The 21,671-nt window shown below is 41.2% G+C and overlaps 1 protein-coding gene across 2 annotated transcripts in view; it reads right to left on the reverse strand.

Moving 5' to 3' along the window:
• The window catches only part of FER1L6 (fer-1 like family member 6), an 89,384-nt gene extending 71,231 nt beyond the window's left edge, over positions 1-18,153 (reverse strand). For both annotated transcript variants that reach the window (XM_054060680.1, XM_054060681.1), the window contains exon 1: positions 18,063-18,153. In XM_054060680.1, the coding sequence (XP_053916655.1) occupies positions 18,063-18,082 (20 nt within the window). In that variant the 5' untranslated portion in view covers positions 18,083-18,153. The remainder of the gene's footprint in view (positions 1-18,062) is intronic.
• Positions 18,154-21,671: the final 3,518 nt, after the last annotated feature.

The following is a 21,671-nucleotide window of genomic DNA, read 5'->3' on the forward strand; positions in this document are numbered from 1 at the left end:
ATGAGTGTGATCCATTGAGGTTTCCCTGTTATAAATAGTAAATAAATGTGGGACACCAACCATACCACAGCATTTGATTGTACTCAGACCATGTGGGATTTACATCAGAAATCCCTAAATACAAGGTTTTACTTCCAGTTCTTGGTGCCACAGGTCCACTGAGTCTGTGAATTAATTGTCATACTTTTTGAAAAAGTCTCACAAACTGTATTCTACTTTCATCAAGATTTGTCCATGGCAGCTTCCAGCTTTCCAGCTTTGTTAGCTTTCTAAAAAATCCTTACATGACCTTTAGTTTTCATTTAAACTCTCCCGTCATCATGGAGGCTTCATGATCACTTCTTGTACTGCATAATGTTCTCTCAGATATCCAATAATTGCAATTTGGAGTCTAATTTAAAGAAAATCTGGCAAAAAAAACCCATCTGTCAGCAAGAGAGTACAAGTGACCTTAGTAAATACTGAATCTCCTTGGAGTTTTTCCACATTGTTTAAACTTAGTTTCTTCTTTCAGCAAAATTCTTTCAAAAGTCTGTGTGCTCAGACAATTGATGTGTGAGGAGAACAGATTCTTGCTGTGGGAATGGTCACACATCATCCACAGACAAACAGGCAATTCTAAGATGCAGGCTATTTGACTCACTCTAGATATTTACTGCAGGATGGCAGAAATCACTCACTTCTCCATTTGTTATAAAGGTCAAAAGACCAACCTGAGCCATGGAACACAGACACAGAAACAAACCCTGTTTTACATCTGGTACAGCTCCCGAGACAATACAGAAGTCCTCATGGGGATAGGGTGAATGAGCTGTCAGTGTGCTGCTGGCAGAAGAAAATCTTTTTTGAAGCAGCTGCCCCGCTTCTTCCCCCAGGTCCCTCCCTCCCTGGAAGAAGCAATCTCAATAAACTTTTTAGCACCATCACAATGATTTAGTTTGGGAATGATCAAAGATTCGTGCAGCTCAGATCTAAGCCAGCACCAGTGCCTAAGGACTGTAAAGCTATGGGCAATGTGACTGCCTTGTCTGAGAAAAACTTCAGGTAGAAGAAAGAGGAAAAACAGCCTTCAGCCTTCTTAAAGATAAATGTAAAATTTGTTAGGTGGGTCGGTGTCTTTCCATTTTGTTGTTTGCATTTTATAAGATCATTTGTGATATTTTGCAGTTCCTTAAAATTCTTCCTCTTTCAACACAGCTTCATTTTCCAAAGAATTCTACCGTAGATCCAACAGTATTGCACTAGGCGAGTGATTAATTCCACATGAGATTCTGATTTTCATCAAATAAACACAAGGAACAAACCTATTTCTCCACATTACAAAAATGTTTTCTCTTACCTTTTTAAATGCAAAAACCTAAGAAAGAAATGTGACTCATTTTATCACTTCCACAATATGTTCTAGTCAAGGAAATTGAATGGAAAAGTAAATTATCTCATAATTTAAACCATTCATTTCGAAGAGTAAAACATAATTACAATGCAAAGATGGTGTTCAAAATGAAAAGCCTAATCAATCTACAACTGTAATGCAAACATGATGGGTTAATTCAGAAGCATTTTTTATTATGCTAGTATGTCATCTGTGATAATAAATGTAGTCCCAGGGAAGAAATTTTTTGCATTACTTTTAATTGTGAAAGAGGACTGAATAAAATAATTTCCATGTACTGGAACATAGGGAAAGCAAAAAACACTTTAATGAATGGAAAATTATGTATTCATTTTCTCAGGATTACATAAGTTAAGGGAAAGTTTTGCCTGTTTATTCATTTAATTTATCTCCTTTGCCAGTGGAGGGTTGCTTCATACAATATATTGTAAAGATACTTTATCCTGACTCAGAAATGAGACTCCTTTTATCCCAAGATCTATTATTCTATGGTTCTTTCACGGCCTGGAGCTCTCACTAGCTGTCTTAACTTTCTTCTTTTTTTCCTGATTTCCCACTGGCTCCTCTGTTTTGACAGGTCCAAGGATTTGCAAAGGAAAAGCTTCAGCTCCTCAATAACGTGAATACACAATCCTGTACGACAAGCTGCTGTGTAAAAGCCAGCTGTGACACACACACAGGTATCGGTTCTGAAGCTTGGGGTTTTTCACAATTCTGTGACACGACGGCATTCTATTAATATCTCATCAGCAATAAGAAAACAGAATTGCAAGGTGGCAACTTAATGGTCAATGTCAGTTATACACTAACCCTGTGTTTTCAATAATAGACTCTAAATTACCTGCTACAATTCAGGGAGGAAATGATTCTGTCTTTGGGGATAATTCTCTGTAAAAGTTAAGTTTATTGCACTGCAGCAGTCAAAAACTGAAACCACCCATTAGGAGGTGTATGAATGCAGTAAAGTTCTGATATGGTAACATCTTATGCCACTAAATTACTGCATTTTTTGGCTACTGCTAGCTGCTCTAATTGACTCCTCTTGAAAAGAGCAGAAAACTCATCAATGTGCAGAAAACAGTGATGTGATCAGAGGAGGCTAATGGTTCCTGTCAGAGTTTATTCAGTCTGGAAAAGAGATGATAGTCTGTGGTGGTGCAGGGAGGTAAAAATCAAGCATGCCTAAGAAGTGCTGAAGTCAGAACTGGCAATCAGAGTCCAGGAGACAGTCCTGAAGTCATCACTGGTGGTCTCTGAAGTCAGCAGCTCAGTGTGCAGCATTGGAGAAAAAAACAACACAATGCTGAATATCATCAGGAAAGGCATCAGGAAGAAGGCTGTGAGTGTCATTTTGCCTCTAAAACATTGGTGAGCCCACATAAGATCAAAGATAGCATCACAGAATAATTCAGGTGGACATCTTAGACACTGCGTGTAGCTTTGGTCTCCACGTATCAAGAAAAACAATGGACTTAGAGGAGGCATAGAAAAAGGGTGGGAAAAGCCACGTTATGAGAGACTGAAGCAGCTGAAGCTCTTCATTTGGAGAAGGGATGACTAAGTGGGAAAAGGATCAAAGTTTATAAATTTAAGCTGGTGAATAAGGTGCTTGTTACCCAGCAAAGCCCACAACGCTAGAATAAGGATGCACTTGATGAAAAGAGGTCTGAAAATACTAGAAGGATCAGAAACATAAACACTCATGCCAAAAACTGTCCTGAATGCTGGCCAGAATGAATCACAGAAAGTGGCCAGGCTTACGTACTCTCTGTGAGTACTACCTCCTTTTGCCACTGCTGAAGACAGATGAATACTGGATCTGACCTCACAGTGTATTTCTCATGTTCTGGTGGTTCCCTGAACATAAATACCAGATCTGTGCATGTCTGGGTCACCTGGCAGTCACGCTACCTTTGAGTCAGATATAGGTTATGACATTTCTGTCAGAATGATCAAATCATGCAACACAAGCTTTTGCCAGAATTATACCTAATCCAGCATAAATGTCGATCGTGAAAAATATAATCAGTTCTTGGAACACACTTGAACAGGAAGGCGAGTTCATTTCCAACTAGCACCGCCTCGTGATCACCATGTTCTTTAGAGGTACCTGGATTTACTGTATTGTCTAACTGAGCCGAAGTGGTGTTCGGATGTGAGATAAAAAATAACAAGCGACTTCAAGAGATTAATAGAGGAGTTTCTTAGTTTCAGTCTCCAGACCACAAAACAGGAACACTCAATGATATTATCAGGCAAGAAGTTTAAAACAAATGAGCAGAAGTGTTTACAGTAAGACACATAAATCATAAAAAACCTTGCAAGGAAGGTTGTTGAGGCCAAAGAATTCAAAAAGATTTCGGGTAAGTGTATGAAGTTTATAGCCGGAGGGTTCAATATCCATCCAGTTCATAAACATCCTAACTGCAAGAACCTTCTATGGGCAGGATCACTTGCTCATACCTGTTTCACAGACTGTTTTCCCAAGTATCCACTCTTGGCCCCTCTTGGGAGGCAGAAACTGCAGTGAGGGAGGCCTTATGGTTTGATCCAGTTGCTTGCATGGTTTTAGCATTCTAATTAAAACAAATATAATTTCCCCAGATGCTGCTATATGCAGAACAACTGAAAGATGATCTTGAAGAAGAAATACCAGGTATATGCAAGCAGACTCTGAACAACCCACAATTTCAGTTTCTGAATTGTGTGCAGTTCTGACAGAAATGATCTTGAACTCCAAAGCTCTGAGAAGGTTTCAGAAACAGCAGCAACCCAGCACAGGACTCAGCAAACACTGGCGCAGGAATATAGAGCCTTAGTTCTTTCAAATCCTGTCCCTTCTGCAGAAAAGCAATGACTTTGTATTGACACATTTAACATCATTATACATTATAAGACTTGACAGCAAAGAGGTCACATCCTGAACAGGCGCAACTTAGTGATCATATTCAATGGCTTTTCTTACATCAATGCACAAGTGCTGGGTAGCAGATCTACTAAATGCCAACATATGACTACAAAATGAAAATGCATTTATTACACATAGGGAGTTCTTTTCTCTCGTCCCTGCAAATCTTAAAGTCCTTTCCTCCCACAACAGGGAGCCTGAGCTATCACCTGCTGGTCTCAAAGGCTTCCCTTGATTAAAGAAAGTAAAACAGTATGGAATAGATAAATACCACCAATAATAATCACATCTGCCGGGAGCTGTTAAACAAGCGTTAAAGGACTTGTTTATTTTATTTTCCTTCAAGAAGTCTTTAAATATAATTGCTGAATTTAACTCAAACCTGGAGTTAGTTCCGTGAGGATAGGGTATTAGACATACCTGTGGGCTTGACGTGCCACTGCTGAGGGCTCCATCTCACTGATTTTGTTCCAGTCACTACTTTTTATGTTGTGAACAGGCCCTCCAAGCTCATCCTTGCATTTAAGACAGCATTCAAATATGCTACTTGATCGTAGCAAATGTGGTGCCTGGTTAGTCAAGCTGGTAAACACTGAACATGAACAAAGACTTATCCCTGTGCAAACAGTAACTCCTCTCCCTCTGCAGACATCTGTGAGAGCAAGCCAGGGAGTTACACACTGCCCTCAAAAAACAGCTCCAGGGGCACCAGGTTTTTCATATGCACCAAGACACCTAGAAAAGGCTTAGATTTCAGACAGACTGAGCAACCGCTCTCTGGAAAAATAGGCCTTTTAAAAATATCCATATATTTATGCTCAGTTATTATTTAATAAGAACACTATTCTTTTTTTTCCCTGTTTTCTCACTTTTCCCAGCCAATTTACCTGACTTCTTTCTACTGCAACCCAATGCACAGGGCTCTGGATTGCGGTTTCCCCTCATACTCCTCCCATCTCCCCAGTTAAAAGGCTTAATATGTGTTAATTTTAGTTAGTAAACTTTGACATTATGCACAACTCTCCCCTCCAGCTTTGTATGTTGTTGCGGTTTGAGTTAAATTAGAGTCAGTTCTGACTCTTAACTCAGTTGTTCTAAGTAACATATCATAGAATCATAGAGTCACTAGGTTGGAAGGGACCCACTGGGTCATCGTGTCCAACCATTCCTAACACTCCCTAAACCAAACCCCTCAGGACCTTGTCCACCCATCCCTTAAACACCTCCAGGGAAGGTGACTCAACGACCTCCCTGGGCAGCCTATCCCAGTGCCCAATGACTCTTTCCGTGAAAATTTTTTTCCTGACATCAAACCTGAACCTCCCCTAGCGAAGCTTGAGGCAATTCCCCCTTGTCCTTTCCCCTGTCACTTGGGAGAAAAGGCCAGCTCCCTCCTCTTCACAACCTCCTTTCAGGTAGTTGTAGAGAGCAATAAGGTCTCCCCTCAGCCTCCTCTTCTCCAGGCTAAACAACACCAGCTTTCTCAGCTGCTCCTCATAAGACTTGTTCTCCAGCCCCTTCACCAGCTTTGTTGTTCTTCTCTGGGCACTCTCCAGAGCCTCAACATCCTTCTTGTGGTGAGGGGCCCAGAATTGAACACAGTACTCAAGGTGCGGTCTCACCAGTGCCGAGTACAGAGAAAGAATAACCTCCTTGGACCTGCTGGTCACATCATTTCTGATACAAGCCAAGATGCCATTGGCCTTCTTGGCCACCTGGGCACATTGCTGGCTCATGTTCAGTCGGCTGTCAACCAACACCCCCAGGTCCTTCTCCTCTAGGCAGCTTTCTAGCCAGACTTCTCCTAGCCTGTAGCACTGCATAGGGTTGTTGTGCCCCAAGTGCAGGACCCGGCATTCGGCCTTCTTAAACATTGTGCAACTGCTCTCAGCCCAATGGTCCAGCCTGTTCAGGTCCCTTTGCAGAGCCTCCCTACCCTCCAGCAGATCCACGCTTCCACCCAGCTTAGTGTCATCTGCAAACTTGCTAAGGGTGCACTCAATGCCTTCATCCAGGTCATTGATAAAGACATTGAACAGGGCTGGAACCAGTACTGAGCCCTGAGGAACCCCACTTGTAACTGGCCTCCAGCTGGAGTTAACTCCATTGACCACCACTCATATGTATATATGTACATACGTGACATATGTAGAGCTACTTCCTTGATGTTTCCTCTCAGACATACCCCAGTCCTTGCTGAGAACACATTACAGAGCCACAAGGCTTCGTTTTTTGTGCAATGCCCACAAGACCATTTTCACACTGTTGTTAACCTTGTCTGATGGGAACTGACCTATAGAGAGGATAGTCTGTTACCATGAGGCTGAAATCTCTTTAAGGATACTTTTGGAATTAAGTATTTGAACTCCACCAGAGTAGGGAGATTCATTCTCCCCAAGATATATAATTAAGTTCACTGCTGTGATGAAGTACCCACAGCATGACAGTCACCACTAGTCTTACTGGAGTGAGAAATGCAGCAGAGAAATGAAAGAATATTAGGTAGCTTAACCTAAGTGAACAGGCAGGTTTGAAATTCTGCATCCTTTCTTTTCTTTGGGGTGACTTTTGGGAGACTGGTGCCTCTGCAAGTCAGCTTATTTACTCTGCCTCAGTTCAGCAAGACACAAGTCTCCTGTCTGGCTGTCCAGAAGCTGCCCTGCCCTTCACTGACACCAATCATACCCGTTTGATTTGAGTGGTTGGGCAAAGCTCTGATAGAAGGAGAAATGGTAATTAAATCAGATATCTCACACAATCCTGTATCTTTAAAAAGCATGTGCAAAATCCTCTTTTCTCCACTGGAGCAGAAAATTAAGCGGTTTGTGGTTTTTTTTTCATTCACCCTTCTGAAGTTCAGAGTTAGCCCCGAGTTCTTATTCTAGCTTTTTCTGGTGGTGCATTTCTTGAATTTCTTTTCTTACTTTCTCTCACTTCCTTCTCTTTCTAACACAAACAAAGTAATAGCTGTAACAAAAATCACCAGCAGCACTTGCTTTAGGTGTGGGTGAGGATGTGCCTATGCCCCAGGTAGCTACTGTTGCTTTAGCTATGTAATTCCCTTAAAAGTCTTAATAATTTTTCAGTGAAAAGCATGAGCTACACTAGGGAAGGGTACAGCAACATGTGTAATAGCGCGTAACAGCACATCCAGTCCAAGCAGACTTGGCCAACAACAGTGTGATCCCTTGTGACATGCCACACAATGCTGCCGCTTCAAACCACATTCACCAAAGCCAAGTTTTAAAGCATTTTGTTTCTAGATGAAATCCTAAACACAGCCAGCAGCCAGTGAGCTTTCTATGTGGAGGGTTGTTTAGAGTCTGGTAACATCCAAAACCCAAAGAAACAAAGTTTTAATTTCTTTTCACCTCCTGACTTCCAACCTCATCTCTCTTGCAAGGTTGATTTCAGAAATGATTCATTACCAAAACAAAACAGTTTCACTACCCTGCCCTAAAATTTGCAACTGAATAAGCTGAACTAGCAGGTCTGCAGGAAAAAGGCACTCTTGGGCAGAAGCAGTCCTGGACACTCTGAGTACCCACCAGTGGTTGACCAGTTTTGCTCACTGGCTTCCAGGCTGGCAACCAAACTTTTCTTGCGAAGTCTGAGAGCTTCCCTGCTAGGCTGCAAGCTGCCTACAACAACTGGGTTCCAAATAGCTTCTTTCCTAAGTATACAAAACTTCCCATAAGACCTGAAACAAGCCAGCAAGCATCCTCTTTCCTCTGAGAACCCAATTAGTACTCGAGTAGCAAAAGCTGAGGCAACTTGTTATCAGCTGCTTTAACTAATCTGGACTTTTTTCTCTTTCTTCTTTTCCTTTTTTTCCTGTTCCTGTTCCTTCTCCTTTCCCTTTTCCTTTTCCTTTTCCTTTTCCTTTTCCTTTTCCTTTCTCTTTCTTTTTCTTTTCCTTTTGATGGTAAAAAAAAGCAGGTCTTCATTAAAAGGTCTAAAGAGGAGACACTTTGTTGAGAAGTAGAAAGTATACAATATCTCGATTGTTTAATTTTGTATAGGAAATGTAAAGACTTTAATGGTCAAGGTTCAATGTGAAAACAGGTGTAAATCAGCTCCCAGGCTACTTAGGATGCCTGCCTTAAGCTGCATACAGGGTTTCTTTAAGAGAAGGTTTAATGCTGAAAGATGTGGATGTAAACACATACATTGCTCCACAGCCTGTGTGCCTCCAGATTGGCAAGAGTTGACTCAGAGGAAAAGTTCCACTAACTGTTTTATAACTGAGTGTCATAACAACAAGGAAAGGCTCTGAGAGTGGTATCTCCTATTCTTATTGCCGGGAAGGACCATGTTCCAGCTGCAACTTCTGGTCATGTTTCCCAAAGTTTACATTTTTGGAGCTGCCATGCAACAAGCAGAGCAGAAGAAGATTCTATGTATGCACCTATACATACACTGAAATCAACCCATGTTTGCAGAGCATCTGGTAAAATGGAGAGTCCTGTACAAGGACTTATTGTTCTCATTTATTATTAATCACTAAAAATGTCGAGGCTGCTATGTAGAAGATGTGTGCTGAATCATTGAAATCATTCTATGTGATGTTTCCTAACTGTATGACCATTGTACTGATAATTCCCTTCCCTTCACCCTTTGCCTGTCTTTGCCAGTGAAACTAAAAGCTCTTCAGGACAGCGACTGTCTGCACATACGCTGGCTTAGACAGAGTGAAGTCCCATCTCTACCTGCCATCATATGAAAAGTGGTGAAAAATATCTTCAGAACTATTGTGGCCATTTCTGTGACACACAGTAAATGCCTCCTGAGGGGAGCCAAGTCCAGGCTTGGGGCAACAGGCTTCAGGGATGCTGTAGATAAAACTGAAACTCTTCAGCAAGCAATTAACAGCATCCTACTGAAATCGATGTAAAATGAAGGGGGCTGGTTTTAGCTCTGGTGTTAGCACAGGAAAGAGGCAGCAAACAGCCCCAAGGGCACCATACCTTCACCAGCCATCCATCCCAGATCACAAAACACACACATCAAAAATCGATGCCTGGGGAGCTATACTTCCCTGAGCCTTGCTTCTTTTCTGTCCTCTCCTAGTAAACCCATCCCTGGTAATAATTGTTGAACTCATTTTTTCCTGCTGTACTCAGAGGGGAGCTGGGCTTTGCATCTCCCATTGCTGTCCAGAAAAACCACTCCCTGTGCCGGGCTGTGAGGATCAACCCACCAGTCACAGCACTGATGCCTTCATGGCGGCTAAGCAAGGCAGCACGGGGCAGTAATCTCTCTGCCCAATGAATTGCTCTGTGTCATGCGAACATCTGAACAGAAAATGCTTTATGAATCTGAGGCCAAACAGAAAACTCCCTTGTATTTACAAAGGGAGTGTTCCTCTGAGCTGCTTGATAAACTGAGGTAGGGGCTGTGCCCAGCACTAAGTCATATTCGTTTAGGAGTATAAAGGAATAGAGAGCTTACATAAGGGGAGGTTTTCAATAGTCAATAAGTTTAAAAAGTGACTCAGGCGCTCAGCCCTCTTCGCTCATAAAATATAGACCAGTCCTGGTCTAAGCCAGGCCTCCAGTGGAAGGGATAAGAAGAAAGTAAAGATATAGAGTCTATTTCCAGCCTCACTTCTGCCACATCCATAAAGTTATGTAGCTTTGGGTGGTCTGTTCTGTTAATGGGTTTAAAACACTTACCTGTCCCCTGGGAAGAGCACCAGGAGACTTAAATGATGTGTGAGAAGTGCTCTGATCAAAACCACAGTGTTTCTAGAGATGGGCTGGTGCATCTAAGTCTTGAAATGGTTCCTCATAACTACTATAGGCACTTAGGAATCTACATGTTTTGTTTTGTTTTTCTCTAATGGGTACAGAATATTTTCTCAGTCACTTTTGAAACCCTGAGGGATCCCATAGGTTTTGCTATGTGGGATCTGGACTGAGCTACTGGAACATGTTGCCCAGAGGTATGGAAGACGCCCCATCCCTGGAAACCTAAAAGGCCAGGTTACGGTGCTTTAAGCAACTTGATCTAGTTGAAGATGTCCTTGCTCATTGCAGGGGGGTTGGACTAGATGGCCTTGAAGGTCACATTCAAGCCGAACCATTCTATGATTCTATAATTCTAAATGTTCCCAAACTGGTCATGTTGCTGCCAAATGCAAGTAGCTATAAACAGGAGTTAATTCTTGTTGTGGCATGTCAGAGGACATGAACCATAAACTGTCTGCTGCTGGGGAGTCCTCAAAGAATTGGAACAACTTTAATTGAGAGAAAGTGGTAGTTGGTTAGCCATCTCCTCAGTAAGTATAAATTGATGTGTTATCTCAGTGACTGGGTGGTCCTAGAAATGACATTACTGTCATTTATGAGAGAAGAATCCATGTGTTAAAAACTATACAGAAGAATCTAGCTAATGATCCAGCTGAAAATAAATGAAGAGGTTTGATAGAGCCAAGTATAATAAGCAGGATTTGACCTTTGTAAATCATGCTACAGAGCTAATTGTGAGCCAAGATAACTGCAGTTATGGAAACATCTGTATAGAACCACAGAAGGAGCATTTTCCTAATTCTTCCTGCAGTTTCAGGGAGCACATTGCACAGTGGTCAGTCAGTCAGGGACAGAGAGCCAGAAACTGCCAATCACTGCAAGACCTGGCTAGTGTGGCACAATGCTGTTAGGTTACCTTCAGTGGGTGCATTTCTTCCTGAATATTGAACTGACGGATGCTTTGATGTGAAGGAAAAGATTTCAAATTTAAAAAAGAAAACAAATGCTTTGTGGAAGTGCAGAATTACATTCAGTCCCCTATCCAAGGAGACATGGGCTTTGTGATATCATCTCTAACTCAATCTTTTTGCATTTGCTTTACTAGATTTTTTAATTTCAAGATGAGAAAAGCGTACTTAAGTGCAGAGAGAGCAGTACTCTGGAGCAGTGAACTGTAATCCCAACTTTGCCTCGAGGCAGCCAAGGAGCTGCTGGCAGTCTCTGCACCCCTTCTTCCCCTTCCACTTATCTGCCTGTACAGCGGGTAGTGCAGCTTGGCTGTGGCTCAGATTCCTGCTAACGACTTTGTGCTTTAGTAATGTCATAAAAACCTAACGCATCTACAGAAGTAATGAAACACTGGTTGCAGGCTTGGGTCTGTGCTGGTTTGCAAAAGAAAGAGACTCAGCCAGCAAGGCAGAGAGAAGCCTCATTGCCAGGTCAGCCAGGAGAGGTCTATAATGAGCTTGTAGTCAGTGCTGATGCCTCACTTAGTGCCCTGTGGGTGTCAAAACAAGCCTGGGTCTCTGTCCTGGACCGGAACCATTCCTGGCGAAGCTTTGTTCTCATGAAGTCAGGAAGACAAGTATCCTTCATCAAGCTGTTTCTTGAACACAAGCTTTGCAGTTGGTGCCAGGTCTTAGCATACAAACCCGTGTTTGCAGCTCAGCTCTGCATCCTACTTCTCCCCAGAGGGCTTGTTATTTTACAGCACTCCTAACATACCTAAGTTCTGACTTTCCAAAAACTGCTGGCAGAATTTGTCAGCAAATTACTGTGAAGCTAGAAGAGGGAAAGAATAATAAATCCTGTCTGGGTGGACTTAGCACACAGTATTATGTAAGGTTTAGACACAGTTGTAGGATCAGTCCCGTGTCAGAAGTTAGTGTACTGTGAAGGTATGAATTAAGCCACAGTGGTTTAACTTCTTTCCCTCCCTTCCCCACCCACATGTTTCCAGTTGTCAGAGGTTGCTTGGGCTACAGATAGGAAACATCCTTGGGGCTGCCCTGTCAGTCCCAAAGGCAGAGTCATGAGCTCTCCCATGCTCTGACGGGGAAAGGAGACTGTTTTCTGCTCAGTTTAGCTATTAGGACTCACAGCCCAGAACTACTGCCCACCAATAAGAGCCCCAAAATTCTGACTAGTTCATCATATAATACTTAAAATTAATCAGAATTATTAAGTATTAATAATACTTAAAATTAATCAGAATAATCCCACACAGCCTCTTATTGCATTTCTACTATGATAAGCCCACTTCAGAAGACACTCCTTTTTGTTTATTTTAAATGTATTCCTCAGTAATGTAGCAGAATTCTCTATCTGATAATAACTAGAAATACTTTCTTCTGAACATTTCAGAGTGTTTTGTAAGGACAAGCATAGACATTTTTAAAGATGGCAGAATCTTTCTTCTAAGTATTTCAGAGTATTTTGTAAGAACAAGCACAGACATTTTTAAAGATGGCAAAATTAAGGAACAGAGAAGTTCCTTAACAGAGAAGTCTCCTACAGAGACTAGGCTATAAGTCATAGCTCCTTGTTCCTATCTGCTTGCCCCAAAGTAGGATTATTTGGGACATAGTTAAAACATGTGAAAAAAAGGTGAGAAGTGAAAGCTGATTTTGGCTTTAGAAAGGATTACTTATATTTTTGTCACAAGCAGTGCATTATAGCGAGTCTCTTTTTATCTTCTATAATTTCCTGCCACGGAAATATCCCCAGCATAAATGAACATTAACTGAAGCAATGTGAGACACTGTCAGGGAGGCAATATAGACGTTTGCTCTCAGTGGAAATGCCCTTCTACAACGTCTGTGTCTTGAAGGAATCCACAATGCACAGCAGACTTTTGGACCACTTCACCTTCGGCAAGGACACACGAAAGCTTGGTGGTTTTCCGTCTTGGGAGCCCATTAAAACGGACATGCCATTTTTGGCCACTTCTCTCAAAGCAGCATTTCCGATGGTGCTGGTTAAATCCATTGTTTCACAGCTAGCCAAAGCCCCAAGCTACAGCCTGGAAGAGACACAGCTGATGAGAATGGGGTTTAGACATGAATGAGTTGCCTTGTATCAGTACAGATCATTAACTGCAGGAAATGCCAAGTAATTTCACTTAACATAAATGTCTATTGTTGAAGTCTAAAATCAATCAAATTATCTCCTGTTTTCTAAAACTATAGAAGCCCAAAGTTACTGCTGATGAAGCAAACATGCATGTCTAACCCAACCAAACAGGTTGGAAAATGGCTCTTCCTAACATTTTGCATGGCTCCAGCCTGCACTGCCAGAAACACCAAATTTTAAGATATCTGTTGTCATGGAAAAGATTGTATTCCTCAGACTGCACAGAAATTCTGTAAAATGCACAGAAAATCCATCTCATCATCTCAGGAGGCAGTTAGAGTAAAGAGATAGCAGGAAAAACACATATGCTCTACTTCTGATATTTGCAAAGGTGCAATTTAAATAAGAAAATAAAAATCTCAGGAAATAAGACATTCGGAGTGACTTTCACATGAAAATGAAGTAGGAAGTATGGATCAACATAGAAAAAGACATTTAGGCCAGGTGCTCATTTGTTGTCAAGCAGCACATTCCCTCTGACTGTTTCCCAATAACACCAACAGGATTCAGCTCAGCCACCTGGCCAGCACTTTCATCAGAAAGCATGAGACAATGAAGACATAAATACTCCCATAAAGTCACAATATGGTGTTTGTATGAGTATGATCTGCTGCCACACATCTAGATGCCAGCAACAGATTCATCTCACCCAACTTCAGACATCTAGATCTAGGCTGCCACATCCCAGCCAGACATACCAGATCATCTGTGTCAAGTAGATGTCAGGAATGCAACCAAATATATCAGGCATCAGATGTGTCCATTTCTCCTCATCAACTGGGAAAGGAGTTTAGACACTTGAGACATCAACATTTGTTCAGATTAATCCCACCGCTATGTGGTGAGTCTGAGCAAGAGGGTGTAAAACCAACAACATTAAGCTGTCTTAATGCTAGAGAGAGAGATTCCAAATACAGAGAGACTGTGTAGTGTTTTGAGGCGGAAAAGAAAGGTTTTCGTAAAATTTGGGGGATTTCACCAGAGAAGCTCAAATGTTAGGAGGTTTGTGTCCTTGCACTGACTCCCATATGGAGCGCAGCTCATATTTTATGATCATGATCATTTAGTTCTGCCTCAGGTGTCTACACAAGTAACTTGATGTCAGCTTTCCCGTGAGTCAGTGAAGAAGAGGACAAACTGTGAAGTCCCAGAGACACATGAGGTGCAAGCTGTCAGTTGCTCGTGGTCAGATTCAGAAAATTTCCCCACTCCAACGTGAGATTATCCATCACCCTATCCTGATGACAGAGTAGGTGAGATTGCAAAGCCTGTCTGTGCCACCAGTGTTTTGGTCATCAAATGCCACCTGGTGCTGCCTCTTCAAAGCCCTCATGGGTCATTATGAGGACAGAAAAGGCTGAGTTTTGTCCAGTGAGTAGAAATCTTTCTGCATGAATGGAGATGCCTTCAGTTCTGGTCTCCATTGAATGCATTTATTTGATGAGCTTATAATAAAGAGTTTAAGGTAGAAGTAAACATTAGTACAAGTAACATAAAGCATAAATGAAAGGAACAACAGTGAAAAGCTGCACCAGAATCGATTCAGCAAAACTTCCCTGCGGTTTGTGCAGCATCTGTGCGTTGCAGGTAGCACCCAAGGATAGTGCTATATGCATGTTTTCCAAATCAAAGTGTGTTTTCCAGATCCCACCAAAGAACTCAATAAAGAATTAACAAGTAGACAGGAAAGGGAGGAATTACTTGATTTACACAGCAGTGGTTTTGCTCTTGGCAGTCCCGCAAGCCACTGTGTGTACAGCAAGTTACTGATAGGCACAGCAAATCACAGATGATTTCCTACATTCCCCAGAGGAAAGGGGATTAGAGAAGATCCTCTTCTCCCAGGGCAGCTTTCCCCATCTGCAGTGGGTGAAACCAGGACTTTGTTGCCCAGAGCTTCCCAGGTCATCTACTGGAGGCACAGGTTTGCTCTTCAGTACCTGTACATCACCCTGACCCATGAAAACAGCAGGAAAAAGGAAGAGGAGTAAGGCTACATTTTACGCATCCTTGAGGCAAAAGATGTTCTGGAGGCACTTGTTCAAAACTACTTCTGAGTACCATAGATTTGTTTCTTTCTTTCTTGTTGGAGAGTACTTTCTGGGTCTTATAAGTCACAACATTTTATCTGTGTGCAAAACCAGTAGCAGGAGGTTTCTGAGGTTTCCCATTGTGTTGAGAGGCTTAACATCAAGAGCCACTTCTACACTGACAAGTCATACAACCCTCAAGATGGACTTTCCCTCCCCAGCAAGCAAAACTTGCATCCACAGCTTACTGTGAGTTAAGGGCATCTTGATAAATGGCAAAATACTCAGAACTCTAAATCTGAACTCTCCAGTTTTTCATGTGCCAGGTTTTTTAGACATGGGAGCTGAGGCTGAGCTGGCTTGAGTCAAACTGCTGTCACTGACATGTCCCAAACCCATACTTGTACATAGCCAACCAAATCAGGAGAGGTCAGGCTACGGCACTGAGCAATGGAGCCCCAAGATGACAAACAATCCAACTAAACCAACCAGTGTCTCTGCAGACATTCATTCTGTGCTCACACACGAGGACTAGATCATGCCATTAGGAACAGGGCTGACAGCAAAATTCTCTCCAAGTTGCTCACAAGTGGGTTCTTCCTCTGCCTTTCCCTGAACAGTGGTACAGATTATAATCATGGCATGGGGCAGTAAAAGGAAGGATTGCAATTCCCTGAGTGCTTACAGAGAAACCGAAACCCTCTTCCAAAGCACTGCCAGCTTAGTCATATGTCATAGCGCTTCTTGCAGCCATTGGAACTTGCCAAAGGGATGCCCAGCTTTTTCCCTGCTTGATACTAGCGTGATTTTTCTGATCAACCCTCCATGCCTGCCTCAGCCCAAAGCTGCCTTGTGATGTGGGTTTCCTTCCAGTGCTGTACACAATATAGCTACAAGCCAGCAGCCTCAAAGTGTTCAGACTATGGGGTGGCAAAGAGATAAACACAGCTGTGCTTTGTTTTCAGTTGTGAAATGAGTTTTGTTCTCATTTGCTATAACTGCAATTTTTTTATAAATCACTCATTTACACCTAATAAACAGCTGAATTCACATCTTAATACATTAAATCCTGCTGTCAGGTAGGCTGACATAAACTCTGAACCTATTACTTCTCTAGAGCTATCTCAGAATGGCATCTGAGATAAAATCAGATTCAATAAGTAGAATGACAGCTTTAATATTACTTATATTTCCTTATTAGCCATAGAAAGCAGGTTCACTTATGAAGCTACAGTAGCAGTACTTAAGAAAACAGGACCATGGACTTAATGAAATACTAAATACTTCAGCATCCCCAAAGTAAATATCTTTTGATGTCAGAAAAAGCAATCTAAGTAAAGGACACACAAGGAATAGGTATTAATATTTTTTAGATTAGATTCATATCACTGTGCTATTTCACATTTTCCTGTGAACAATTCAAATTGGCAAGTGCTTTAGCAGTGCATGTTTATGACATTTTGCGTTGTTGCAACTCTAGATTCTTAAAAATCCGCTACATCAAATGAAATGAGATTTCTCTAATCCATGAGAAACAAACTATTACCTTCCAAAGCTAATACACTGTTCAGAGACAATTTTAAAAACCCAGAGCCTGGGAACTCTCTGGTGTAGAGACTAATCCAACAGCCCAGGCACTTGATGAAGAAGATTTCTGTTGTCTGCAGGATCAGACCCCCAGAACAGTAAATGTAGTTCAAAACCATGTAGTTCTCTCTGCAGAACAAATCCATTTCAGCCGAAGGAATAGAAAAGTTGATCTAAATCTTACCAGAGCTAATGCTAGATTAGTTTTAGGTAAATTTTCTTAGACTGTTTCATTGAAGGAAACAAACTACTAAAACAAAACATGGCTTTCTCTTTACACAGAAAAAATTGTGCAGTGCTCCTAGAAATTAGAGCAGGTACAAATTAAAATTTTTCGCAATGTTAAACTTATTTAACCACTACCATTTATTTACTATATATATATAAACTGATTTATGGTAAATTTTCAGTCAGATCCTCTAAGCACTTGGCCAAGCTTTGGTCTCAGTTTCATATCTGTGATTCTATAGAGATGCTACAAAACCCATGAAAAAGTACTGGGTTTAGTCTACTACAGCTAGGGCAATATTTGTTTGCTAGTATCACATTCAACTCTGCTACAAAAGAAGTAGAAACAAGAAAATACACATAAAGCTGGACAGCTCTGAATTGGATTGATTTCAGGAAAATAAGATTATTTCCAGCTGCTGCACCTAAGCATTAAAAAGTTAAGTCTCAAATTTTGCCCTTAGATGCATCCTATGGAAATCAAAAGAAGTTCTCACTGGGTAAAGTGAAGATTACATACATCTGCCTATGAAACATGGTGTGCTGTTTCTACTTACTTCTTCAAGGCAGAATCACAAAGCTACAGGGAGAAATATCACTTATGTTAGACCAACTGATGTAGGCATAGAAACCACTCTTGTCCATTCAAGCCCCACAGTCCCAGACCAGGGTGCTCTGTGTGATTTCTGTTTTTATTTGCACACCAAGTGTGAAGTAGGGTAATTCCGAAGACATTAAACTTCTGAAAAACAGTGGACAGGAAAAGGGAACTCTGAAGACACAAGAAAATGTATTTGCTAGAGGCATTCATCTCCTTCCATTTGCAGTTCAATAGAATTAATGATCTTCCCTTAAAAATTTCTAAAGTACGAAAACAACAAATACAAAACTTGCTGATATAAATGGAACACTCATGCAAGCATTTCAATGTTGAAGTTCTAGGACTTTAAATATTTCTAAATCCCATTTTTCTTGCTGAAGAATGTCTTACATTTTCACTGCCCAAAAAGAGAAAGGAAAAATGGAGTCATTACCTTGGCTTTTTTTCCTCCATCTCCTATACTTGCCCTTTGTCTGGTGTCAAGCTGGCTTTCAGCAACTCATCCAGAACCTGCAAGACACACCACTCTTCTTCCCTTGGCTGCCATAAGGATCTTGCCTGTGTTTATGATTAACCCACCAACATATCTGCCACAGTAGGGTGAGGCTGTTTAAACACTTAAATATATTCATGACTCTATTCTAGATAAGAATTCCCAAAGCACTAAAGTGTACAAAGTAGCCGGATCTCAGCGAAGTCTTGCAAAACTCTGTGGGTTTTGGCTCATATTACTCCTTTAGAGAGGTGTTTTTTCTTCCTCTTGCCACAAGCGGGTTCTACCTTCTGCTGTGGGTCAGATGGAACCAGCTTATGTCTCAGCCGGAATTTTGGCTCCTAATACAGCTCCAGAAACACAATAGCCTGGTGCTCTGGGGTGCAACCATGCAAAAACAGATACGCATTTCCTTTCACAGGGCTTCATGCAGTTCAGATATTTGCTACACCAATACTATTTCTATATTGTACATGCACAGACCCTCTCTCCAGACTTGCCAGTCCAGAATACTCCCCCAGCGTACAAATATCCTAATGAAACTAATGGAAGCTTGACCAAGATATTAGAAACTGGTGGAGTGTATTGGCACAAGAAAAAGCCTGTGAGTTATCTCCCTCCAGGGTTCCCTATATGTCCTGGATATTAAAAAAAAAAAAAAAAAAAAATTGTTTTCACTATGAGGACAATCCAACATTAGAACAGCTGCTTGGTGAGGCTGTACAGTGCAGCAACACCAAGAATGTGGAAGTTTAATTGGGACTAAGATAAAACATGAAGTTGGTACCAAGCATATTACAATAAACATTATTAAAAACACCAGATGTTACAAGCTTGACACACAGGATGATAAGGCCAGGCTGGGAAAAAACACCTAGGAATAAGGGAATTTGACATATAGCTGAAAACAGTCAAGAGAGTGTGGAACAGACAAAATAAAAACCATCCTGTCTGTCTGAAGGTCGGAAAACCAAGGAACTGTATAAGATCTGCCGGAATGAGAGAAGCTAGTACTAAGAACTAAGTACTAACTACTAAGTACTAAGAGAAACAGTAGCAGTACTTTCTTAATTTGACTCCTGTATGCCATGCTGGTTAAAAAGAATATGCTTAAAGAAATTTGCTAGGTCTGCATCTCCTTCGTCACCACAGAATGGCGCCCCGTGTGAGCATTTTCTGGGTGAATGCATGATCCAATGGGTGAGTTTGGGTTTTCTTCAGGATTTTTGTGGCCACAGCCCTTAAGAGAGGGTGCAGTAGCTCCCGTTGAATGGGAAAGTTATCGGATCATATTGCAATAGGACAAACACTTTTGCAAAAGCACAGGCTATACTTGGAAGTACTGCAACAAGTATTGTATGTGGTCACCTGTAGAGAAACTGAAAAACATTTAACACAATCATTACTGCTGGTAAAAGAGCATTTTGACAGGTTTCTGGCAGATGGTTCTTTTGATGGTGCTGTTTGGGAGTGAGTAGGGGAATGCTTACAGGCACGTAAATCAAGTTCTTGAATCCCTGATTCTGTTTTTGTGACATGGTGATTCTTATACTCCGTGTTAGTAGAGCTCAAACCATCAGAGGCTATTGTTAAAAAGGATAGAGATGAAAGCCAAAATATACATGATTATTTTAAAAAAGCTCAAAATCACTCTGAGGCTGAGGACCCTTTTAATCCTAGGCCGGTTAATTCACAGAATGACTGCTTTGTCAAAAATGCTGCCGTTAACTCCTACACTGCCCATGGCTCCTACTAATTGCTTTACAGAGGGGTTGACAGAGGTAAAATCAGTAATGCAAAAGTGTACAGAAGAAGCTATGAAAGAGGGTGATTTTAAATTTACTTTCCCTTTTATACATGATCCAAACTGGCCTCCAGTCTATGAAACTTTGCCCTACCAACTTTACAAAGAGTTAAAAAAATCTGTTACAGACGAGTGCAAAATGCATTCACTGTAGGAATAATAGAGGCAGTAGCTACAGCATATATAATGACACCATGGGACTAAAAATATTAATGAAAACAGTATTACCCTCAGCTCAATATGCTGTTTGACAATTAGAATATAATGATTTAGTAACAGACCAAGTGATGGACAATTTGACTCCGGGAATACCAATTCATCAGGATATGTTAACAGGTACAGGACAATATATAACTATACAACACAAATAGCCCTCGATAGGCAAGTTTTTGTACAAGTCTCACGTATTGCTGTAACTGCATGTAAACAAGTGCCTGACTCTCAACAACCTACAGGATCATTTGCAACAAAAAGACAAGGTTCTCAGGAGCTCTATATGGCCTTTATAGATAGATTGCAAAGGGCAATTACAAGGCAAGTATATAACTTTGAAGCTGCTAAAACCTTGTTGTTTCAATTAGCTTCTGGAAACACAAACACTGACTGTCAGACAGCACTAAAACCATTGAAAGGAAAAGCGACTGACCTCGGAGAATATATTAAAGTATGTCAAAATTTTGGAACCGAAACTCACAGAGCGTTACTTCTCGCTGCTGCATTAGCTCAATTGCAAATTAATCAGGATGCTATTACATGTTTTAACTGTGGAACACAAGGACACATAAGCATAAACTGTCCTTACAAGCAGCAGATACCTTAAAAGAAAAAACCTAAACAGCTTTGTCCCCAGTGTCAGAAAGGATATCATTTGACTAATCAATGCAAATCTGAATTTGACAAAAATGGTCAACCTCTCTTGGGCAACAGGAAAGGGGGCGCACAGCCCCCTGCCCCTCAAACCAAGAGAGTTTGAATGCTCCTGTGCAATATACCCATGCCCCAGCTCTGATTAATGCTTAATCTCCAACCTTTCAGCCATTGCAACAGGCAGTCACAGACTGGATCTGGCAACTGTCTCAGAAGTAATTCTTCTACAACCACATCAGTTTCAGACTGTAAGAATTAATATGTGTGGACCTTTACTGACAGGATATGTAGGACTGATTGTAGGGTTTTCAAGTATTTCAAAACAAACTTTATATGCATTACCAAGAATAATTGACTCATGCTGTATAAGTCAGATTCAGATAATGCTAGCTGCCTTTCAAACCCCTTCCTGCATACTAATGTATCAGAGGGTTACACGAATTATTTTGTTACCTTCTTCTGTTCCTCAAAGTCCCCCTCAGATTCAAGAGCAGGGACGATTTGACCGTACTAATTCTGCCCAGGTATCTTGGGATGAGCAAGTCACAGCAAAACAACCTACACTTACAATTAACATACAGGGAAAAACATTTACAGGACTCTTAGATACCAGAGCTGATGTTTCTATAATTTCTCAAACTGAATGGCCTCCTCCGTGGCCTCTTGATGTAGCTTTCATGACTGTTACAGGCATAGGTGAGATACAAATTCCTGTGAAGAGTGCCAAACCATTACCAATGGCAGGACCAGAAAATTTGCGAGCATGGATTCAACCATATGTAATGCCAACACAATAATTTTATGGGGAAGAGATCTACTAAAGCAATGGAATGTATCTATCACAACTGCAGAAACAAATTTATCCTGAACATCACTGA

This window comes from Cuculus canorus, chromosome 2 (genome assembly GCF_017976375.1).
Source record: "Cuculus canorus isolate bCucCan1 chromosome 2, bCucCan1.pri, whole genome shotgun sequence".
Taxonomy (NCBI): domain Eukaryota; kingdom Metazoa; phylum Chordata; class Aves; order Cuculiformes; family Cuculidae; genus Cuculus; species Cuculus canorus.